Source organism: Balaenoptera acutorostrata, chromosome 8, assembly GCF_949987535.1.
Source record: "Balaenoptera acutorostrata chromosome 8, mBalAcu1.1, whole genome shotgun sequence".
NCBI lineage: Eukaryota > Metazoa > Chordata > Mammalia > Artiodactyla > Balaenopteridae > Balaenoptera > Balaenoptera acutorostrata.
In genome coordinates, this window is record NC_080071.1 from 28,006,954 (window position 1) to 28,032,942 (window position 25,989).

At 37.9% G+C, this 25,989-nt stretch overlaps 1 protein-coding gene across 2 annotated transcripts in view; it reads right to left on the reverse strand.

The window, feature by feature from the left end:
• Positions 1 to 18,107, reverse strand: part of SCN7A (sodium voltage-gated channel alpha subunit 7) — a 77,993-nt gene extending 59,886 nt beyond the window's left edge. Inside the window, exons 1-5 of one of the 2 annotated variants that reach the window (XM_057551916.1) lie at positions 17,843 to 18,107; positions 5,559 to 5,797; positions 2,436 to 2,548; positions 1,850 to 1,939; positions 1,350 to 1,478 (exon numbers count right to left, since the gene is read on the reverse strand). In XM_057551916.1, coding sequence (XP_057407899.1) covers positions 1,350 to 1,478; positions 1,850 to 1,939; positions 2,436 to 2,548; positions 5,559 to 5,783 — 557 coding nt within the window. In that variant the 5' untranslated portion in view covers positions 5,784 to 5,797; positions 17,843 to 18,107. Of the gene's footprint in view, positions 1 to 1,349; positions 1,479 to 1,849; positions 1,940 to 2,435; positions 2,549 to 5,558; positions 5,798 to 6,543; positions 6,581 to 17,842 lie in introns of those variants that run through there. The other variant, XM_007183217.2, reaches the window with a different exon arrangement.
• Positions 18,108 to 25,989: the final 7,882 nt, after the last annotated feature.

Sequence of the window (25,989 nt, forward strand, 5' to 3'; positions counted from 1 at the left end):
GGCTCTTTATACTATTTGAAACTTATTTTTAAAACCATATATCCAAATGTTTCACTTGCTTTCATTATTGCATTTTGCAAATAGTTTTATTATTGATTGGAAGGGAAAGACTGCTATAGTGCAAGGTATCCAAGTAAATACTAATCTACAAACAAATTATGAGAGTTTATAAAAGCTTGACACTCTGAGTAGTCATAATTCCATATCAAACACTCTATATTATGTTCATAAATATTTTGAATCTAATTGGTGAAGAGATAGTTAAAAATAAGGAAATCCATAGTTTTTTAAAGGAATAAAATTTAAGTATTTGAACTTCTGGTGATGATGGTGATGGTGATGAGGTGGTGATGATGATGACAATGGTGATGGTGATGACAGCAGAAGTAAAGGTGTATAGTGGTTAAGCACACAGACTCTGTAGCCAGACTGACCATGTAGAAATGCAGGCTCCACTATTTAAATTACTTAATCTTTCTTGCCTTAGTTTCCTCAAACGTAAAGTAAGGATAATAATACTTCCTAATTCTGAGGATTTGGGGGGGATTAAATAAGTTAATATATGTAAAGTTCATAACAAAGCACCTGGCACATACTAAGGGCTAAATGTTAGCTGTGTTACCTAAGTGTTAGCTAATAGCAATGGCAAGAGCAGAAATAATAATAGTAATAGTAGAAGTAGTAGTGATAATAATTTCAATGATATTAGCTACTATTTTTTGACTGCTTACAACATGGCAGAAACTAATTATGTTCTTTATAAAGGTTATTGCTTTTTTTAAAAAATTGACCCCAAGTCCACAAATAGAGTATTATTTTAAATTATTTTTAACAGAAGTTTGATGCCAGTGACAATTTCTTTAGCCATAAAATAGAGTACACGAAGTAGAAGGATTAAAAAAATCAATACACATGTAAATTATTAGAATTTAATGTATCATTCTAGAAAAATGTGTGCGCATAAAATATCTTATTCTGATAACTAGAATATTTACTGGTTTTAAGCAATGTAGATTAGAGAAGAATCAAATACGCCAGGATGCTCTCTTAAGCTCTCAGGAAATTTTCTGCTCACTGAAAATAATCACTTCAAATGCAAAAATTCAATCTCTATTGTTTTTGCTTCAGGTAGATTACAGAGATAATATCCCATTCCTTTCATTCTGAATGCATATTCTGAGGACTAGTTCACTTGGAGCTGCCTGAGAGAACTCATTATGGCTATGATTTATGAATTATTCTTTACTCACAGAATTTTTACAGGCAGAAAACTTTATCATCCTCAATGTTTCTTTATGAAAAGCATTTTCTTAGCAAGGTATTAAGATGTTTGCAACTTAAATACTCACTCAAACAAAGTTACACTGAAATCGAGCCAGTTCCATGGATCACCAAAGAAATAAAAAGATCCTGCCCAGATGCCTCTTGCAATGAGTTTTACAAGTACTTCAAATGTATAAATTCCAAGCAAAGTATTCCTGCAGAAAAGTTTTCATATAATAACTTTTCATATTAAAAGTGAGACTAATACATCATCATCTCTGAAGTACTATGTTGAGGATAATTATCTGGCAACCAAGCAACCAACCAACCAATCAACCAGACAACCATGGGATAGGGCTTTAGTTAGGGCTTCTAAAGTGGGCTATGTCTTACAGCATTAACCATGAAATTTGACTATCAATTAATTGTGGAATGTGTATAAATATTATATTACATACAATGTATATTATACATTAAAAATATTAATTTGTTATAATATGTAATATATAATGTACTGTAACAGAATGTATTAAATATAAAATATAATCATATATGCAATTATACATAATAAGATTATATAACTTACTGTAATGCTGGCCCCCATTTTGGCAAATCAGTCATGGACATAAATATGCAGTCAATCAGGATGCTAATTAAAATTAACAGTCGGAAAAAGGTAAGTTATCGTCAAGGAATAATGGTAATAAAAATAATATTGGAAATACATGTTTCTATAATCTGTTTATATGTATTTACACATATGAGATCACATAGTTTCTTAAATGTCAAAAAAATATACTGCTCATATTGAAAACAATGAGGATTACTAAGATTTGTTAACATTTACTACTGTTGTGTGTACTAGAAAAGAAAAAAATATATATATATATTTTTGGTCACGAGGCACGTGGGATCTTAGTTCCCCGAGCAGGGATCGAACCTGAGCCCCCTGCAGTGGAAGTGTGGAGTCTTAACTGCTGGACCACCAGGGAAGTCCCTAGAAAATATATTTTAAATGTACTTTCAAATATGGAACACAGTGCAGTTATAATCAAGATTTCAGTATGACCTAAAATGAATATTAATTAAAAAGAGAAAAAGACTGCAGCAATATCTGAATAGAATAGTTGCATTTGATATTAGTGCAGTCTAAAACCAACAGAAAAGGATATGGATGTACCAAAATCTTAATGGTTGTCCTTCTAACTGAATTGAAAGGAGACAATGTACACCAGGTGGCATTGAATCTGAATATTGTTCTCTTTTTATTTAATACTATGAAAGTCTGTAAGAGGAAAAAAAGAACATCAAGTGAAATGAAAAAAAAGAACATCAAGTGAAATTAGAACTGATAATTATGATCTCATCAATTATGAAGCATATTGCCAATGATCATTTCAGTCATGAAGTCTAAGAGTTATACTTCTTACATTTTGATATCATTTTACAGACTAAATCAAATGGAAAGGTTTTTTAAAACTATTTTTACTTATATTTAGCCTTATCTACCAGTTTTTCTTTTACCAGTGTTCTACCTAAGAAAACTGTGTGCCACACACCAATCCTCAAGTCTTCCTGCAGAACTAGTGTGATAGAAAGAAATCTATATCCAGATGGCTCATGGGTATGCATTTAAGCATACTAAAATTCAATGAATGTAAAATAAGTTAATTTTATTTTGAAGCAAATAAGGTATGGGATTATAGTAGTAAAAGTGACCGAATGCACTCAAACATTACATTAATCATTAGTAATTACCTATGGTATAAAACCTCACTTGTATGTTATCAACGACATTAACATATTTAAAACAGAAGTTTATATCATGTAAAACTAATATGTTGGCATATAGAAGCATTAAACCAAAAAAGGGAAAAATCAGAAACGTTTTAAAAAGGACTTATGTATATGTGTGTATATGTATACGTGTGTAAAATATGGATACACAGTAAAAGTGTATATGTATGTGTGTATGTCTGTATATATATATACACACACATAAGTATATACACACATACATATGTGCACTTTTATTATATATACATACCCATTTGGAAAATTCATTTGTTGTGGTGTGTGCACAACTATATTACACATAGTAAACATTATATAGAGTATAATGTAACAGTATATAATGTATAGTGTATAATGCAATGTGATAAAATATAATATACTAAAATATATATTATATTTAATATATAATTATACAGAGGTGTATATGTGACTATACATTGGTATTTATATTTGTCTATATATACAAATATAAATTCATTGATATTTTATGAATACCTATTCTAAATGGAAAACAAACCGTGCTCTGATTCTCCTCAATGGAACACTTTTCCAACATACAATTTGTGTGTATTTTGGCCTGATTGTAGTTATTGTCCCTCTTTCCATTTTAAAAGCAAAAAGAAAATAAAAAGGGCCAAATAAAATAAATCTGATTGTTTAAAATGTGCTTTCCATGTATTTTCCAAAACAATTTCAAACTTCACACAGGATTAGCCAACCAGCTTATGTCTTTGTGAAGGAATGAGTAGTTCCAGATAGAATAATTTTCTAGTTAATGTTTAAGTGCTGAAATTGTTCATTTAATTTTAGAATTATTTATTTGTATGCCATCTTTAACAGAGTAAACTAAATATAATTCAAATTTTTAACATCTTTGTGTTATCACTAATAACAATACTTTTTATACTAAGGTATCCTTACCGTTTTTGGGTTTTTTTCAAAATCTTTGATTTTGTCTTCAGTAACACACCTAGATTTGTCTGCCATGTCTGTAAATACTACAAAGAACCCAGAACTCTGCTATAATAGAGTTACCTCTAAGGTTACTGTGTTATATCAACTGTTAATGACTTAAGCATAGCAAAAGTGAAAGCGGAGATAATTGAGATGAGGACTTACATTTTCACTAAAATGTTCTTAAGGTTTTATAGGTGTTTTATAGCGAATGATGCATAATGCCCATGGAGGCTACCAGAGATACTGGACTCTTTTGTTAATATATACATTTATACTGTAAATTGTCAATACGCTGCCACCATGCAAAGTGTTCAAAAGAGTTGTGATTATACATAATGCTCACTTTGCCTTCTGTCCAGAAAGTGATTCATTTCCATTTCACCCATTGGGTAAAATCACTGAACACTCTACAAGAATATCAAATTACATTTGTCTACAACGGGACTAATCCTCATATCTCCCAAATTTGATCTTTCTTTATAGTTACTTCATTTTTGTCAGAAGCACTTCTATTCTTTCAAGCTGGAAACCTTGGCATTATTAATCAGTCTTCAAATCCTGCTATTTCATCTCGGGTGTGTTACCTCTCTCTCCAAGACACTCCTATAATCCAGACCTCTTGACTTCAGGCCTCAATTGTTTTCTCTCTAATTTCATCTTTCTGACCCTATCTCTTCCATGCAACAATAATTTAGAAATCTCTAGATTAATCGTAAACACTGCATTCATTACACCAGTACTTTGGCCACCACATTAAAGCCATGTTGTCATCTCTGTTTTATCATCTTATTTCCCACAATTTGCAACACATCTACAGGGTTCTAGTTCTATCATCAGCCTGTCTCTTCCCTATTCCAGAATTAATATCTGCTATTGACTGACTGTTCATTGAAGATCTTCCCTTTGCCTTGTAAAAATTTGAAGTGTTCTCCAAGCTATAACTCAAATTCTATTTCCTTAGTAGAGACTCTTCCAGCTTTGTCAGTCTACACAGATCTCTGTCTTTTCTAAGCATAATTATTTTTATTTTTATCATTTTGTGCTTCTTTTTGGATTGTTCAAATATTTAGTAAGTTCCTCAAATCATTCTCTGGATAGATAGGCTGTGACTGTATGAATGAATAAAATTTATGAATGAAATATAGATTGGCTTTATTTTCCTAACTACTGAGTAAGCTCATCAAGCTGAACAGTTGAAATTGCTGTACATAGCATGGAAATTTTATATGATAGTTATTTTAAAATCAATAATCTTAAGTAGCCAATCATTATGCTCACATAAAAGAAATCATTTACATTAAGGCATTACAGTATAGCCTGTTACATACAAAGTAAAGTAACCCTAAACAAACTAACCTACCAGGCAAATATTCAGTTTTGATAAAAATCTCAAATATGTGTGAAATTTCTTATCCAGTTTTCTATAACTTAAAATTACCTCTTCATTTATTCTTCCATCTTCTTTCATCCTATCTCAATTACATTTTTCACATGTCTGGAAAATGAATAAAAATATAGTCATAATAAGTTTAATTAATCCTTACCATTTTATTCTTGTAGTATGGGTCCACATCTTCCAATGGCTCAGACACCATTGCTCTAGGAAGATTTCCATAAACAAATGGCAGCTCTTTTCCAACTTCCAAGTCAGTGTTCGGCTTTAAATCTTCTTTGTGTTCCTCACTGTGTTTTTTAGCATTATGCTGTTCCATAACTTCAAGAGACTCTCTGGTGAAGGGGACAAGGCCCTTAGGTTCTGGGGAAGCCATTTCCAATTTTGCACCTGAAAAGTATTTTCTTCAGTTCTAGATAAGATTTGTGTATATAAAGAAAATTTTTAAATTATAAAAGTCTAGGATATGAATAAAAGAGAATAGCAAACTGAATAAAAGCATTCAAAGAAAATTCCTGAGTTTTAGAGAAATCTGAGTCATTAAACTTGGTTTTGTTTCACTTAATATTAGACTTAATTTGTAATTTCTTGAATAACTCATTCTATTTCATTTATTCATCCATTGAATCCTCTTTTACTGAAATCTGCCTTTCAGTTTCTCCCTTATAATGAAAGAGTTCTAAAGTGGCTAGAGATTGTTGGAAGGCCAAATCTAATTATTTCACTCTCAGCTGTGTTTAACCACTGACTAGACTTTCCTTCTCTAAACTCAGTTTTCATTGGCTCTGGGGCCCCCCTCTTCTTTATCTCTTCCTATAGCTCTGATTAATTCCTTTGACTTAGTTTTTCCTCCAAAATTTTGACTTTGATATCCTTTAAAGTTCTGCTTTTCCCCTAGTTATATCCATCTTTTTGGTAAATACTTAGGCAAACACAGAGTTTTAACTACCATACAAGGGTATTTACCAAGTACATTTCCCAAAACACTCCCTTCCCTCAGTCATCTATGTGGCAATCCACCAATAACAGCAACTTAACAAGTAAAAACAAAGTTTGTTGTTTTCCCCCCAAGACTAGAATCACTCTTTTACCTTCTAGCCATTGTAAGAACAAAAACACACATATAAACTTATTACCTTGAAAATTACTCATGAAATGTTTTTCTTCATCATTAATTCCTCTGAAAAAAATAATTTTCTTACAATTATTTTCCATCAGGTATTTAAATATTATCCACTGTTCATATACCTACATCAAGATAGTCATCTTTGTAATTCTATCTCTGGATTGCTCTAGTAGTCTTTACAGGTCTCTCTCAATTCCAGTCTTTATCTACTTCAAGTCGTCCTACGGGTCACTTAAATTAGTCTTCATTAAATATAATTTCATGTATCAATTCTCCATTTATGAACCTGGTTCTTTCCTCTCATATAAAATTATGTTCTTTTGCTGATTTTTTCCAGCCCAATTTCTGTCAAAACCTACCCTTCAAATGATCCTGCTCAGTGACAACTGACTGATTATTCTTTATACATTCTCCTTAACCCCCTCTGTAATTTTATTATTGCAATTAAGGATAAGAAATTTTGTACTTGATACTGTAGCATTTTCTATATGTATATTTTGTCTGTAATAGTGCTGGCCTTAGCTGAATTTCTTCTATAATATTTTCCTAAGACAGAAATCACACACATATGTACACACACATATATGCTAATCCAGAATTTTCCACTACTGGGTAAAATTGAGTTGTTTAATAGTTGAATCCATTACTTGCTATTAATGGAAAGTAAGAAAAAATATGTTAGTTAATCATAATGGAGTACCAATCATTGTGAGAATCAGACTCCTACTAGGTTAAATAAGAGGTGTGTGAGAGATATTTAAAATACACAAATGGCAATCTCATAGACATCCAAGGAGAGGACACATAGTCCATTTCTGTACCCTGAAAAATAAAAATGGAAAGTAATTACTGGGATAACTCCTTATGCCATTCATGGCATCACAGTTTTCTCGGCTTTTCTTTTCTTTTAATTTCTACTGCATTCTATCTAAAGAATGGCTTCCTATGCTGACTTCTAAGAATGCACGTAGAACAAAACGCCATCGCCTGCCTCAGCTTTGATTTTTCAGTTTAAGTTCCCACCATATGCCTATAACCTCTACCTCCAAAAATGTAAATTAAAAGATACTCTAATTGACTAGCCCAGCCTATGGATTTATTTCCTCTTGGTTCAGTTATTTGTGACCAGAGAGAGGGACATTTTCACAACAGCAATGGCAGCTTATGCCCAAGACCCTCAAGAGATGTTGCAAGGATAGGTGTGAAGCAGTTTTAAAGAGAGAAATATGGAATAGGAATGTCAGCATATATCTACTTGGAACCCTCTTTCCAGACTAATAAAAACTAACAATTGCTCATCATAAAATTTACTTATTTTTCAAATATCTTGCTTCAATATCATCATTTATCATCAGACTTATTTATTTTTTTCCACTCTCTAAAACAGGATAGTTTATTGAAATTGAATAATATTAAAATCATTACTGCAATAATTACAGTGAAACCCACCTTTGCATTGCCTCAATTTTTGTCCCACACATCCACCTTGATTCCCGGGAAAAAAAAATTTTACATGTACCCAGTATATTGATTCCTTATAATTTACAATGTCATATCAGAGATATTTGGTAAGGACTGCAGTGATTGCCATGAAACTTGCTGAGAAGAGTATGCAGAGGCCTGATGCTTTGAGAAAATGCCTGGCATAGTTTTCTCATGGGCACAAGAGTCCTGGACAGGCACTGCAGGACCCAGGGATCTTCTGAGCCAAAGTGCAAGTTCATTCCACAAAGGGATCTATAAAGATTCCCCCCTTGAGAAGCTTTTGTTGATTGTCACATTTGTAAAATGTCCATGATATCATCAGACTTTTAGATTTTATTTGTACTGCTTTCAAGTTGCTTGCTTCTATCTGCTTCTTCTTCCAACAACTGCCTCTAACTTGCTAAGTGTAAACACTATAATAATACGCCACGAGTGGCAGTCCAAGACCTCCAATGAAAAAAAATATCAATCATTATTTTCTTGTCCTGAGATATACCTTAAAGGGTTGAGATTGATGAATGATGACTCCCGGGTTAATAGGCAGAATGTACTTCTCTTAGATTCCAAGATTCCTGTCAGGTTTAGAAGAAGCTGATGATATTTCTCTTTATTATAAGTATAATCCAAAACAAGTCACATTTATCGCCTGACAATTTAAAGTCCCACAGGTAGAAATATTTCTACGTGGAAGGACTGATTGAAAGGCAGCTATCGGGACAGATCAAACATCTGATGAAAATAGCCATCGTACTCCTGTGGGTATATAAGTTCTAGCCTCCAAAAACTGGCTCAGGCTTCACTCCATTTACTACATAACTAATTTATATTCTTGGATTCTTCTTGTATTTGCATCTCTTTACTCCAGTGTGCTAACATTTTCTTTATTCCAACTCTTTTTCTTGCCCCTGAGATTGTTTTACTCTTTCCTGACTTAAATGACTTTTGATTTTTGGCTCTTGTCTTTACATTCTCTGCAATTGTATTCTGCCCAGGGTTTAGCCAGTTTTGGCTAACGCTCCTCACTATGTGTGCCTAATTTAGGATTGACCTACTTTGGGTCCCTGTTCTGGACTTTCTGGTGGCTTCAGATTTCCTGATTGCTCAACTCTATCCTTCCTAAGATGTCCTAACCCATCTGAGACCCCATGGAACACATTACTGGAATATGTTATCTTGCAGAAAGTGGTTATAAAATAAGTGAGTCTCTCAAAAATCTATTTATAATCATATATACTTATTTTTATTTATAATTCTATATTTTAGCATTTTAATTTCAGATATATTTTTAAAATATATATAAATATTGCAGTCTGATATATAATATAGGGCAATAAGTTTAACCATGGTTTTTGCTTTTGACATTCATTTATTTAGCAATCATTTGTGGAGCATATATTAAGTGCCAAGCACTGTGCTAGGTATCAGTGCTGGAAATATTAATAAAATATACTCACTGGATTTAAGGACAATGGAAGACAGACTTGTAAACAAATAAGAACCAAGTTATCTTGGTCATCTCTGAAAATTATTAAGTTTCAAGAGCAACAGAGACTGAAATTAAAATCATTTCCAACACTGGTGGGCCTGGATTCTACAGTGTTAGTCAAATTTTCCCTCCTCTTCTTGAGGGAGGGAGCAGTCTAGGACATTAAGATTCAGAATGACACAGTCAACATACACAATAGGATTAGAAGATCATAACCAGTGTCAGATAACAAAGTCTATCTGCATCTGATTGCAAATTTTCTAAGAACAATGAACAGGAAGCTTAGTGGCAGTTGAAATATCAAGAAGGGATGCAGATCACTGGGGATAGGATCCCAATGAGGGTCTCCCGCCTCACTAACAAATGCCACTATGACAGTGATAAAGGCAGCAGAAAGCCAGGTTGCCAGGAACACAAAAGGTAAAGCTGATCCTGCCTTAAATAGTCCTACTTGAATCTTCTAAGACAACAAATGTGTTGATTCCCTACTGGTGAGTCTGGGAAATTGGTCTAACTCAACATTCCAAACTTCTCAATGTTCCCAGTTTCTCTAGATGTTCTCAAAACTTCTACTGCTTTGTGAAATTGGCCTCTAGGATTTCTGAATTATCCCTGTTACTCCGAAAAACATGAACAAGTTTTAAAGGCGCAAGGATCTTCCTAGAACTGTATTTCTCGTGAACCCATCGTTGGCCAAAAATTTCTGGCCAGGGGCCTCATTCGGCGTTAACAAGTGAAAGAAAAGTACTCTTTGCCACTTCCCAGAGGAATGCAAAGGGGCTCTGTCACACAATGAGATTCTACAAGTTATCTTCAGTCCTAATGTCCTTGATGCAACTGGTTCCCCTGAGATGTAAGACCTGATCTCAACATCTGTTTAAAAAGTCCAGAACTGGAACTATATCTTGCAGCTCTTGGGGACCATTCACAACCAGGTGACCTCCTTAAGCATCCTCTTAATCTGCAGAGAGACTGTGGATTTTCTCAGACCTTCACTGTTGCCCAGCTTCTGAGCAGTGGAACTAAGCTCATAGAACCACAAACCATTTCCTAAATCTGCAGTCAGATGGAAGAGCTCTGAACCAGTTGTCATAAAAGACCAACCATTAGCACCTACTCTGGCTCTGGGTTAGCTTGAGATGGGCACAAAACCTTCAACATTGTACTAGACCTTGGGCAGCTGACTAGATGTGATATTGTCAAATCAGCAGTTTATGATTTGCTGGGGCCTCTGAGAGGAGGGAGAAGGGAAGAGGATGGTGGCCCCTGATCAATATCCTGGTACTGAGAGTTGTAGGGAAAGAAAACCCTCTCAGTACACCTGATTTGAATTATACCAGCTTTTGACTGCATATTAGAAATCTCCTGGCACTAATGTTGAATATCTAGGAGTCAGCAGCCCAACCCAGACAGACAATTTCAGAGTATGTTCGGCTGGGGTCCCTTGGGATAAATCTAATGCAGCCTGCTAGACAGAAAGATTCCTTTGGCTGATAGCCATGTTTCATTCAACCATCTTCAAAAAGCAAGCAAAGACATCATTACATTTTCTTTGGTTGTTTTTCTTATCTGATATCCTAAGTATGAGAGACGAAGCTTATACCGGAATTGCTGAGGCAAATACTCGCTTTAGAATATCACTTCTCCAAAAGATCACATGCTTTTCACCTCTCTGGGCACCTTATCTCCCTCAGCTCTAGAATTTTCCTTATTCTGTGGGTGCCTTGACCTTACCAGATGTTGCCATTCTGCCACAGAGGTTCTGGTGCAAAACAGGTCTAAAGTTTGAAATGAAAAATGCAACTGGGATATGCACCTTATCTTGTTGCTCCCAGTTCCCTCAAGATAATGAATCTAGCTTTTTCCTTCCACTCTTACCTTTTGTTTCCAATCCACTCAGTCTCATCGTTAAGTAGCAGGACCATAAGTCACAGCATTCTGGGGACAGTTTGGGTTTATGTCTGTTGCTGAGAATTAATTATTAACGGCATTCTCTTTCCTTTTCAAAAGTCTCTGAGTTAGATGATGAATGACACAGCCACTCAATCAGTGGGCCAGCGCTTGGCCTCTCTGTAGTTTAGTTCCCGGGAAGAGGCTGTGTGTATAGATAGCATTCTCTATCAGCAACTGCAGCTGCATTTCTTAGAGATAACGAAGGGCAGGGAAGAAAGGGGATGCCGGAAGTCGATGTTTTTCCTCTCCCTCCTTCTCCCATTCCTTATTGCTTCCCTTGTCCCTCAGTTTGATTCCCAGAGCACAGCCTGCCAGTAATGCAGTCAAGCTGTGCAGATAGATTCTGCACATGTAGGAGGTGACTGCCCAGAGCAGTCACAGCCTTCTCACTTTCATTTTTCCCACCTTAGGGAATTAAAACTACAGCATCTAAATAATCAACCTATATGCTTTCTGGGAAGCTGGAGTTGATCTTAGGTGTGAGGAACAGATGCTAGAGTAGCTTTGCCAAAGAGAATTATGAAATGTTCACTTATTATAACAGATAATAAATATTTATTTATTCTCTTAATATATTTACCAAAAGATTTAGGGTTGTTTACAAAGGTGTAGGCCATAGAGCAAGATAATATAAATTAAGAAAAATGAAGCAAAAATTAGGACAGTAGATCCATAGAGTAAGGATAACTTAGCAAATGTCAATTTCACTCTGACAGGAAATAGGAAATAATGGGTAAAATGACTTCTCACTTAGTTTCCAAGCTATTTTGAAACAATTATGCTCTCTGTCGGACATGGACAATGCAACAAGCCTCTTGTACCAATTACATTCAGATAATTGTAAAAAAAAAAAAAAAGTAATGATAGTAATAACAAGGCTGATAAACATTTGGAGACTAGAAGGTACTGCATGTATAACTGACAGAGACAGAGTTAATGTGATGATTAACTGGAATCTATATTGTTGAGAATGTAGGAACCATACCTGCTTTAGTGAAGTAACCAATTTAGATTATATTTTTGTTCATTGGAGCCTCTTGACTGCACTACATAGATATATTATGGCTTATATTTCATCTTTCCCAATTCTGTAATGACTCACAGCTAAATTCTCTGATGCAAAGCCTTTTCACCAAGAGTTCTCTATAATTTTTTCTTCTCCAGGGGTTAGAACTCAAATGATATTACATGTATCGCTTTTTTCTTATGAAGGATACAAAAATATTATCATTTTCTTTTAGGAAGCATAAGGAAAGATGTCTCACGAAATTTTGAAAGATATAAATAAGTTTAAAACAATCAATAATCTTAACAGTAAATCTCTAGAGACATACTTCAGACTCTTCTCAGTGGGTGCAATCTTTGGCAGGCTAGGATATGGAAGTAATGGGCCCTCTCTCATAGTTCAGGAAAGAGTGTAAATAAGTGCATTTTTTCTGAAGGACTGCTTGGCAATACTTCCTAAAATAAAGTTTCATGACCTCTTTTGCCCAGTAATTAAATTGCCCTATGAATATTTTGCTAAAGTTTGAGTTCTGTGTTCATATGGAATGATTCTCCAAATAAATTATTTAGTGAAAAACAAAATGTTGAGAACAGCTTGCATTGCATTCAAAGAACGGCTTTGAATAAAATGTTTTATGAAGATTATACACACAGTGGCCTATATGCTAGCACATGCATGGTGTTTTCCCTCTGAAAGGAAGTAAACTGCTATATCTAGGCAGAGGGACTGAAAAGGTGTCAGAGGACTCTGCTGCTTTCTGCTTAGTATTTCTATACCACTTGAACATAATTTACCATGTACATGTATTACTAAAATCCAAAAATGGAAAATTTACATACTGAAGGCTTGGGAATAAAGGACAGATTAACCAGAATAATGCCAATCCACCTGGAATTTTGCAGCTGTCTGCTCCCCTTGACTTCAACCTACCTGGTTTTCTGCTTTGGGATTATTTTTTCACTTCAACGGTTTACTTCCTGTTTAGCTTTGATTATCTGACTACTACACTTCTACTTCTCTCTGGTATACAGTTTATCTCACCTGGCTTAATTGACTTTTTCTCCTTTGTCCCTGGACCTGGATTCTGCCTGCAGCTGTGTTCTGCAACCAGGTCAGCCAATTTTGGCTTCAATATATCCACTTAATTCTGGACTCAACTCCCTCACTGTGACAATTTCAGCCAACACGTTCCTAGAATATGTCATTCTGCAGAAGAAAACTGTACATAAGTAATTTTCTCAAAAACATAAGTATACATTGCCATTTTACTTTGATTTTATTTCTTAATAATTTTTTTATTCCAGGCATTCTTCTATATTCAAAAACTCAGAAAGCAGCCTTCGAAATAAACAAGTACCAGCAAAAATCCAAAGGGACAGGTGCTGTCTTTCCCCAAGTAAAAAGTTGTCTTTTGAGAACTGAACTCCCCCCAAATCTGGTGAACTTGAATTCTAGTGATGGTTCATTAACATAATTAGGATCTGAGGTCTTTGTGTCATATTTCTAGGGAGGAGGAGCTCAGGTCACACATTCAGAGTAGTATGACTTATACTGAGGAGAATAAATCTGGACAAGAGTGTCATGTGACAAAGTCTTACCACCTGGTCTCTTTTCACATTCATTTCGAAGAATGAGCCCAAGGAAAGGTCAGTGCATGTTTGAATGCCTTGACAGGATGCAGGACGGTAAGTGTCTATGGGAGATGGAGTCTCACTAGGGTGAACCATTATGACTGGCAATGGAGGCAGAGAAGGGTTCTAGAACATGAAGGAAAGTTGCCTGGGTTTTAAGTGTGCCCACTTGAGCTTCTCTATGGCAACCTCATGGTTCACAAGCAGGGTCCCTTGTTTCTATGGATAGGATAATAACTTCCAAGCTGTGCCTGTCCAGCCCACCAAAATAAGCATGTTGGGGAAAGGCCAGAATCTTCCCAGAACTAACTATTCTTGTGACCCTAGTCAGTCAGACCCTTGACCAGAGGAATCTGGCCAGAAGCCATGTAAGAGCTCAAGAGGGAGGAATGTATTCTTGCCTCTGCTAGAATAATACAAAAGGGAGCTTGTTATGCATGTAACTTCTATACTCATCAGTAACCCTGAGACCTTCTGTCCTATGGCTTTAGACACCACTGAATCTGTGGAATGCTAAATTTTAAAAAAATTCCAGGACTGGCATATTCACTGGAACCCTAGACGCCTCTTAGAATTGGCTATTTACCTCTGCTCCTGATCATCTGAAACAGGTGGTCTGTTTTTCCAGGATCTACTTGTACCACCCCCAAAACTACTCTAGCTTTTCAAATGTGGAACTAAATACATAGACACCAAGTTTTTCTCAAATTGGAGAGTAACAGCAACTAGAGAGGAGCCTTTAAACATATTAGGGTGAGGCAGGATATGGAAGTGCCAAAATTATAGCCTATAATTAGGTTCTTAGACCATGCAGCCTCTGGGAGAACTCAGAGAATGAGAAGCTGGTGGATGGGGAGCCTCACTCTGGCATTTAAAGCAGAAGGGAAGGAATATTCCATCCAACACTATATATTCAACCAGGGACTATGGCCCTCAAATCAACATCCTCTTATGTTCCAGTTTAAAACCAAGTGCCCTGGACTAATCTCTGACTTTTAAAATCAGAATTTCCTTGGGTGGGGTTTCAACATTTTCGTCAAGCTCCTGTTTGATGCTGATACAGTCAGTCTGGCACCTGGCTGTCACCACAATCAAAACTGTCAACAAAGTTGGCTATCCTCAGTCAGCAAAAGCTGAGTCAATCCACTCAGAAATGCTGTGTATACAACAGGGATATCTGTTAGCCAGACATGGGGGTTCCCCTATCAGCATAGAGCATAACCAGAATAAGCCTGGTTTATAAATAACAATAAATGAACAAACACATGGAAATCATGATCCCAGCTGGGCAAAGAGATACAGACCAGCTAAAGAAACATCTCTAGAAGCTCTCCAATGAAAACTTTCTCTTCAGCCTTAAAGGTTCCCTTTTTCAGTGTTGCAGAGGTGAGACCTTGCTTGCATGGCCTTGGTTAGCCCACATTAATAGAAGAGAAGGGGACCAACTCAGGGAAAAATGAGATCTGTCCGTACAAGTTAGTGTCATATGATGGTGGGTGACTGTGCATTGCTGACAGCTAGTCAGGGTGGGCAGAGTTTACAGATGTCCTCTCACAATGGACCAATCGCGACATGGGTTAGTGGAAATAATGGGACCAGACTTCCAGGTATCAAGACTGTCTCTCTTATGCTAATGCCTCTACCATAAGCTTTCAAGAAAGAGTCTATGGTGGTAGGTTTAGGGTTGTGGGTCAGTCTCTGAATACCCCAGTTGTGTTACAGGTACTGTCATAATGAGATCTAGGCCTGGGGCATACTGGGATACTTCTTCCCTAAGTGAGGGATTGAGCAAAATACTGTTGTTTCCATTTTCAGTGTGCTTTAGACCTGTATTCATCCTACCTGGGCAAAATTAGTGGGAGTGTAAATCAACTACCCTCCCAGAGGCTTTCCCACAGGAGGCTGTGAGACAGAATGCCCAGTTCCTAGGGGCTTAGCTCTTCGGCCCCCTCTGCAGTAGAGACTGACACACAGCAACATGTGTATCATGTTTGGAATCTGTTGGTTCCTTTTCCTGAGCCTACGTCCAATTTTAGGTTCTTCTCTTGTTGTTTTATATACATTGATGGTAAAAAGGGAGCTCACAGTACCTCTCCTCTCAGTGCAGAATTTTCATAAATCCCAGCAGTCAAGAGTAGTGTATTTATGCCTAAACTTTGATTTCTCCTATGTTAACTAGTGGATCAAATAAATTCAGCAATACCCAATATACTGATGGTTTCATCCCAAGGAAGTAAGAGCATATACCTAAAACAAAATTTAAAACTAAAAAGAGAAAGAGAGTACAGTATATTTTGAGAATATTCAAAAGGTTTAAATATGAATTGTTAGCCAAAGTACACAATTTTGTGAGGATGGAGGCTCACAGGTTAGAATATACTTTAAACTGTACTGGTGGCAGTAGATCGTGACCTGGATTTGAATTTCACTTCCTCTAGTGCATTCTAGTGAGATCTGTCAAAACCTCTTTTATTCTTATAATGAACTGGACTTTAAATGAGAGCTAGAGAGTGAAGTGGATAAAAATGCAGAACAATTCCTTATATAAGCAATAGTTACACATGGTATTACCTTTACAAAACCCTTCATGTAATCTCTGTCATTTGGTCCTTGTCAGGATCTGTAAGTTTTTTTATGTCATTTACAGATAAGAAAAATAAAGCTTAATCAAAAGTTAAATAACTTCAATTTCACAAAAACAGAAATCATTTTATCATATAAAATTCAAAGTTTTCTTCATTGGAATTCCAGCTCATCATTGATTAGCCAGGTAACATCATCAAATTATTCCTCGTGGGCCTTATCTTCTTTACTTGTAAAACTAGAGGCTGGATTATAGAAACTTTAATTAGGGCTGGTTATAGCAGGTATGGTGCTCAGGACTCTGTTTATTATAGGGCCCAGCTTCCTTACATTTTGCTATAGAGTACCCGATAGCCAGGAAGAAAAATATCCACAAAAAGCACCACCCAAACTCCTCCTCATTTCAAGAGATTTTTCTGGCCAATATCCAAACTTGACTCCACCACTTCCATTAATGAAAGGAACCCATCAGTGTGTCATTCCACATGTGTTCATCATTTGTCCTTCTTAGACCGATATCCTAAGTATTGGAAGCAACATATAACCACAGTCACAATGAACACATCATCATCACTTTTAAAAGAAAACCTTCAGAGGGTATGCATATTACAGAACTAAACAATGGAAAAACAAAAACAAAAACAAAAACCTGCTGATCCAAACAATTCCAAAATGCCCAACTGTTTAAACTGGCACACCATTTCCCATCACATCCGTGCTGCTAATTTTATCTGTTGATTCTTACATGAAAAGCATCAATCGTGAAATCACTAAGTTACTTGGCGTAGAAGATAAGATTCCTTAGAAGAAGTATACTCCACCTTGCACAAGCTTTTATTCCTTCTGTTCTATCATTGTGTCATGTAACCTAAAAGTCATTGCCATGTAGAGTTTTTAGAAATTTTACACTAACAGAGCATCCTGGTTTCAGAAGCTTACCTGGTGGGATGAGAAAACCGACCACACATACATACAGTGCAGAGCAAACATGCACAGACAGCTGCTGTTCTTGAAGTAGCTCTCTTAATTCAAGTCCAGAATCTCCTACTGGGGACCCTAAGGGTGTGTATGGGGTGGGGCAGGCAGGGTGGGTGGGAAAGGCTGGCAGCAGATGGCAGCTATCACTATCCCGGGACTGGGCACTCAGCAAGAGAAAGGCACTTACTTGCTACCAGGTGACGGGTCTCCACCAGCACCTAAAGGGAACTCTGAGAAGTTGGGCTCCTTGGAGCCCCTTTCTCCTCCTGGGCTTCTCTTTCCTCCAGGATCTCTGGTTTCCTGAGCTCTGGTTGCTCAGGAGGTGTTGCTAGGCTGGCGTCGGCCCTCACCAGCGGATGCCACCCAGGCCACGACAGCTCAGCAGTAAACGGACCCCACCGAACTGTCGGCTGCAAAGAGTTTCTGGGGCGGCTGCCCAGCCGCTGACCCGAAGACCCCTCCCGCCCAGATGCGCAGTGGAGCTCCGCCCGCCGCCTGGAAGCTGTTTTTGAGTCCTTCTCACTCCTCCCTCCCCTCTCCCAGCCACGCCACCCTGGCCCCCGCCCGCATCCCCAGGATGGTGCGCGACTTCGGCCTCCAGACCGGGCGAGGGCGGGGTGATGTTGACAGAGACAGCGGCGGCTGCGGTGTCTCCTCTACCAGCTGCCTGGGAAGGGAGGGGGCGAGAGGAGCGGGATGGGTGAGGAGGGAGAGCGGGGAGAGGACTGCAAGAGCGGGAAGGAATGGAGAATAGAGGAAGAGCGGGGATGCAGCTGGGATGCAGCTGAGGGTGGGGGAAGAGTCGTAAACAGGAGGGACAGGAGGGGGAGGGGAAGAGAAGGCGGCAAACTCAGGTCTTTAGGTCTAGGAGCTTGCTCTCTCTCCTTGCCTAGTTGCCCCCATGGAGGCCGTGAGAGGCAATTATTAGCCTGCAGCATTCAAATCTGGACAGTGCCGTAGTGTGTGTGTGTGTGTGTGTGTGTGTGTGTGTGTGTGTGTGTGTGTGTGTGTGTGTGTGTGTGTGTGTGTGTGTGTGTGTGTGTGTGTGTGTGCAGATGTTTAGGAAAGAACGGATTGGAGCCACTATACCTTCTCACTCGAGATTTCTTGCCCACTCTGGCGATTTGAGACACAAAGACAGAGGAACAGTTATGCATATCTTGGAAAACTAGTGCACGACAGGGTGGTTTGGGGGGTGAAAGAAGGAAGTGTTTGACCTTCTTTCCCAAAGGGAGTTTGGAAAATTTTGTTACATCATAGAACATTCATTTTATAACCCGATCTTGTTCAAAATAGTGACTTTTCCTTTAAAAAAAAAAAGGATCCCTACAACACATGTCAGAAAGACAATAAAAATGAGGAAAAGGGAAAAGAAATCATGTATATTTATAAGAGGCTCAAATTTTACATTCCAAGGCATCGGACAGAAGAATAAAATAGAACTAAGCTAACATTAGTTCTGTGCAAACCATGTCAGAAACAGCATGTTTCATCCATGATTCACAGAAAAGGTCTTGTTACATGTATTTTGTTTGTTTGTTTAAATCATAACATTTGTTATGAAAAATTTCAAAAATATACAAAAATACAAAGAAACTATAATAAACTCCTGTGTACTCATCACTCAGCCTCAACTATTGTCAACATGTAGCCAATTTTATTTTGTCTATACCCACCCTCTCACCTTAGATTAATTTAAAAGTAGTCCAGATATCATATCATTTTAACCAAAAAAAATCAGCATATGTGTCTCTGAATGATAAGAACTTCTAAAAAATACAACCCAATACAATTATCATACCTAAAAATTAATCGCTATTTTGTAGTCAGACATCCATTTGATCTATTTTTTTAATAAATGTATTTATTTTTATTTTTGGCTGTGTTGTGTCTTCATTGCTGTGTGCAGGCTTTCTCTAGTTGTGGTGAGCAGGGGCTACTCTGTTGTGATGTGCGGGCTTCTCATTGCAGTGGCTTCTCTTTGTTGCGGAGCATGGGCTCTAGGCGCACGGGCTTCAGTAGTTGTGGCATGCGGGCTCAGTAGTTGTGGCTTGCAGGCTCTAGAGCACAGGCTCAGTAGCTGTGGTGCACGGGCTTAGTTGCTCCACAGCATGTGGGATCTTCCCGGACCAGGGCTCGAACCTGTGTCCCCTGCATTGGCAAGCAGATTCTTAACTACTGCACTATCAGAGAAGCCCCTCCTTGATCTATTTTTAATAGACAATGTGTGGATTTCCAGCTTCTCTTGCTCAAACTTTGAGGTAACCCTACAAGTGGATTGTCTAGTGCATTGGACTTTTCTTGGAGCATTCCTTCACACCCAGTAAAATTCTATGCATCTTTCTGTACAAACATAATATAAATAACATAATATAAAGTTAACAAACTTAAAAATATCAAATATTTTAAAGTTTAAATAAGATATCTGACATAAATAAAGAGAAATTCTGCTTTGTATAATGAACAACTATAACAGGCAACTAATCCCAAGACATTGTGCAAACCAAAAATAGAAACAGAGGCAAATGGAAGGGAAACCAATGATATTGGACTTACCTTCTGAGTTAGACAATAATTTTTTGTTGTTTTTATTCTGGAGCAAATATTTTGTCACTACTATTAGATAATATTACTAAATTAATCTGACAAATTTTAGCAATTATTATGATCCTAATAAGAGCTTATGAGGGGCCTCCCTGGTGGCGCAGTGGTTAAGAATCCGCCTGCCAATGCAGGGGACACGGGTTAGAGCCCTGGTCCGGGAAGATCCCACATGCCACGGAGCAACTAAGCCCGTGCACCACAATTACTGAGCCTGTGCTCTAGAGCCCACTAGCCACAACTACTGAGCCCGTGTGCCACAACTACTGAAGCCTGTGCGCCTAGAGCCTGTGCTCCGCAACAAGAGAAGCCACCGCAATGAGAAGTCTACACACCGCAACGAAGAGTAGCCCCCGCTCGTCACAACTAGAGAAAGCCCGCGTGCAGCAATGAAGACCCAACGCAGCCAAAAATAAATAAAATAAATAAATTTATTTTTAAAAAAATAAAGAGCTTATGAGACCCCTTTGGGTTGCCCGGCTGGGGAAGTGTGTGGGTAGGAGGGGTCACTTGCTGTTTGTTTTCCACGCTTCTGCCTGAAGAACCTTATAATCATATATTTTAAGCTGTGTTTCCTAAGTATGTACCCAGCAGGTAGAAGCTCTAGACCTGCTTGCCCTACCTCGTCAAGAGAAACCTTTTCTATCATACTACACTTGAACCAGATAAGCCCCTGGAGGAATTATTTCCCTTGAAGCCTGCTTAAGTGGAGGCTGTTCATTTCTAACCTCAAATATATCAGTGTCAGGCACGTGGACGGGTCTGGTGTTTTGATTCTGACTCCATATCACCACATCCGAGGTCGGTAAAACCTTAAAACAATTCTTCCAAAATACAAACAAATCAAAACATACCTTCCTTTGAACGTATGTCCACTAGCTGTATCATCCTTTTCTTCTACTGGTCTAGCATTCATCTTCTGACTTTATAAATATTCTTATTTATTAAGGATTTATTTTCTGGTTGACAGTCTTCCCTTCCATCTGGACTCTTACAACTTTCTACTTTCTACTCTTAACAACTTTCTCATCCATTTGGATGCCGATAGCCATTTCAGTAGCCTAGTTTCTACTTTCCTCCCTAATAGATGATTTTTTTCCACTCTACCTCAGCTACTAATTCCCACACTCACATTTTGAATCTTGTCATAGCTAGCAACTGCTTGTTTTTCTCTGTAACGTTTATCTGACTTGCTAAATGTCAGTTGCTTATTTTTATTTTTTCTGTCTTGTACCACGAGAATGCATGCTACATGACAAGGGAGACTTGTTTATCCCCTGTTATAAGGTGCTTAGAACAGAGGTTGTAATATAGTAGGTACCCGGTAAATCTGTTAAAGGAATGAACACCAAGCATGCCCCCAGTCCACTGTGTGCTTCTTGGAAGAATGTGGTGATTCACCGTAGAAAGAGATCATAGGGCACATGTAATATGAAGAACTTGAAAATTGTTTCTTTATCTGCTTTTATTCTGCTTCATCTATGATACTTATATACTTTAATGCTTCTGTATACACAGATGTGAAAATTTCCCCTGGCTGCAGAATCTTGATACAAAGCACAGGTCTGTCTGAAAAGAAGTGGTACAAATAAGAAAGTCCAATTTTGTCTATGGGGAATGCCAAGGCACTCAGAGAAATAAAACACTCAGCATTAAAACAAAACAAAAACAACCAAAAAACTATACCCTTATTCTAACATACTAAGGAATAGACATTGGTGTGGGATTGTTGTCAAAATCCAGGCCTAGATATTTTTAAGGATGAATATAAAATAAAATGTATTGTAGAAACATGTTTCTGAATCACTTGAATTTTATGATTTTTAAGACTTCATATTGGGACCTGGTGGTGCAGTGGTTGAGAATCCGCCTGCTAATGCAGGGGACACAGGTTCGAGCCCTGGTCCGGGAAGATCTCACATGCTGTGGAGAAACTAAGCCCGTGCGCCGCAACTACTGAGCCTGCACTCTGGAGCCCGTGAGCCACACTACTGAGCCTGCATGCCACAACTACTGAAGCCCGTGCCCCTAGAGCCCATGCTCTGCAACAAGAGAAGCCACTGCAGTGAGAAGCCTGTACACCACAACGAAGAGTAGCCCCTGCTCGCTGCAACTAGAGAAAGCCCACGCGCAGCAACGAAGACCCAACACAGCCAAAACTAAATAAACAAATAAATTTTAAAGAGTAAATCCTAAGAGCTCTCATCACAAGGAAAAAAAAATTTAAGAAAAAGAGCATATTTTCTTTAGCAAATGCTAGTTAACTTTCTACATGTCATGTATAATATCACAAGCAAATGCCTATGATCCTTTTTGTCTTAGTCAGTTAGGGCTGCTAACTGGTGGCTTATAAATAACAGAAACTTGGTGACTTATAAATAACAGAAAATTATTTCTCACAATTTTGGCAGCTGGAAGGTGACAGCATAGTCAGGTTGTGGTGAGAGCCCTCTTCTGGATTGCAGATTGCAGGTTTATCATTGTATCTTCCCATGGTGAAGAACTGAGAGAAGAAGAAAGCTCTCTTATGATTCTTATAAAGGCACTAAACCCATTCATGAGGGCTCCACCCTTGTGACCTCATCTAATCTTAATCACTTCCCAAAGGCCCTGTCTCCTAATGCCATCACACTGGGGAGTAGGGTTTCAACATATGATTTTGGGTTTTTTTTGGAGGAGGACACGAACATTCCATCAATAATACTTTCTTTTCAGTTTTTATCATCCTCACCTACCTACATCAAAACAGTGCTGCAGGGACTTCCCTGGTGGCGCAGTGGTTAAGAACCCACCTGCCAATGCAGGGGACATGGGTTCGATCCCTGGTCTGGGAAGATCCCACATGCCGCAGAGCAACTAAGCCTGTGTGCCACAACTACTGAGCCTGTGCTCTAGAGCCCGTGAGCCACAACTACAGAGCCTGCACGCCACAACTACTGAAGCGAGCATGCCCTAGAGCCCATGTGCTGTAACTACTGAGCCCATGTGCTGCAACTACTGAAGCCCGTGAGCCTAGAGCCCACGCTCTGCAACAAGAGAAGCCACCGCAATGAGAAGCCCGTGCGCTGCAAAGAAGAGCAGCCCCGCTCGCCGCAACTAGAGAAAGCCCATGAGCAGCAAGGAAGACCAATGGAGCCAGAAAAAAAAAAAAAAGACAGTGCTGCAAAGCCAAAATCAGTTTCTTATCATTATTTTTATTTGTATAGTGTTCTACTTATGGTTCTGACTATATGTTTGAATTACTTAGAACTGTTCCAAGAAAACCTTGCCACAGTCTTCAATTCTGTCCCAAGTTCCAGAACTATAAGAATCTGAACATGAATAAAACTGTAAAAAGTTGTTTAAACAGTTGCAGAGGAACCAAATAAATGTCTTGATTCTTAAGGATTCTCAGAATTGAAGGAACAGGCCATAGATGGTGAGAGTCAATTGGGGTTCTCTATAAAAAAGTGGACAAAAATTCTTTTAGAGCTTTAATTATCAGTTGATAAATTACTAAACCAGTTCCAATTTCTCAGATTCTTTGGAATATATGCATATGTACACAATGTCCCAGTTTGACTCTTCCCCAAAATGTTCCAAAGGTAGGCATAGTCAACAAAGACTCTCAGTGAAAAGCCAAATTAAATATAGGAAATCAGCAAGGAGACATATGTCAAACTTCTCATTTGGAAAACACATTCATATAGTATAAGGTGGACACTTTTGTGCCTATATTTATTTCATAGTTTTCTGTGGTACCAAGAATCAGATTAGACAAATCATAGACACATCTGGAGTTTGTGTTTGAAATGTTCCTGATCACAATGCATTCCATTTTGCACTTTTGAATCCAACATTCATCTGTCAAGTAATTTCTAATCAGTCTTGGCAGAAATCCAGAATATTTTCAAGTGAAATAATAAAACACAAAACAGAGATAAATACAAAATCACAATTTGTTGTCATTTATCTGAATGTTCCATTATAATTTGTGTGCCCATATGTGAAACAGTTGAATATATGCACGCCATATGTAAAAGTAGGATTTGACTGCTGTAACAAAAAGCTAAAAAAATTGTGGCTTAAACATGGTAGAAATTTATTTCTCTCAAACCTAATAACCTAGGCATAAGGAGTTCAGGGCTACAAAATATCACCAAATCAGGCTCTTTCAATTTTGTTGATCTGCCATCTCTACTGTATTATACAATTGTTTCCATGATTCAAGATGGCTCACCAACACATTTGTATTCCAGATAGCAGGAAAAGGGAATAGAGAAAATGGAGTTCATGCCCATTCCACTAAAGGTTACAATCCAAAAGTTTTACTTTACACATTCTTGAGTTCATATCATGTTGGCCAAAACTTAACCCCATAGACACAACTGGCTGCAAGGAAGGCTTGGGAATGTCAAGTTTATTCTGATGGCTATTCGGTGAGCCAAAAGTTGAGGTTTCTACTAATGTAGAAAAGTAAGAATAAATATTGGGGGATGATCAGCAACTTCTGCCATGCCATGTCTGCATCTGCAATTGACATTCTAATTAGATTGGATGCCCTCACCACACAGCAAATTAGAAAAAAATGTGTAACTTCTAAAAGTTTAAGAACTTACAAAAGCAAAACTAAATTTATCAATAAACATTTCTCTCCACCTAAATTAGAATTATCAGGCAAGAAATTCAGATTGAAGAACAACCATTTGAACAGTTACAGTATTAGATTCTAATTTGTTTCCTCAAATGCATTAGATTTGTTGCCTATCAAGAGTAATACTGGTGAAAGTCGAGATAATCATCTCTGCAGACAGCTAGGAAAATCTCAGGAATTAGGGAGACCTGGTTATCTTGCAACTGGGCTAGGTTGTGTGCTGAAAACAGGAAGTTGTTTGAAAATCTGTAGGCCACCAGAGGTCTAACTCTAGCCCACCCTGCTAACTGCCCCTTCCTCAACTCGTGGTAGGAAATACATTCTCTAAAAATTTGGATTGTAAAGTCTTGAAATCTGGAATATTAAACACAGAGAAGAATACAGAGAGGTGCTAGACTGAAAAGAAGACCTTTAATAAAAGTTTGTGCTCTAGGGGCTTCCCTGGTGGCGCAGTGGTTGAGAATCTGTCTGCTAATGCACGGGACACGGGTTCGAGCCCTGGTCTGGGAGGATCCCACATGCCGCGGAGCAATTGGGCCCGTGAGCCACAGCTGCTGAGCCTGTGCGTCTGGAGCCTGTGCTCCGCAACAAGAGAGGCCGCGATGGTGAGAGGCCCGCGCACTGCGATAGGAGTGGCCCCCGCTTGCCGCAACTAGAGAAAGCCCTTGCACAGAAACGAAGACCCAACACAGCCAAAAATAAATAAATAAATAAATAAAATTAAAAAAAAAAAGTTTGTGTTCTAAATGATGAGACTCTCTCCCTTTTGCTCCTGGTAATTTCCCTTAATCAACAACCAGTATTCTGGTAGTCAGATTTTATATTTCAGAAGGGAGATTCTAGGATCTTCTCCTGGAAAATCTGACCTATCCCAGGACAGACCCATTGATACTGGTATATTCATGTCTTCAACAAAATACTTAACTGATTACTGGATCATCCTAGAATAAAGTCTTCTAGTCCACAAGATTTACTTCTCCAACCCTCAAACACATGTATAAATGTATAATGTATCTGGTTATTTACTTAGTGATCACTAAACAAGAATCACTGGACATTTGAGCAATGATTTCATCATGGCAGAGAGGAAATGAAACAAG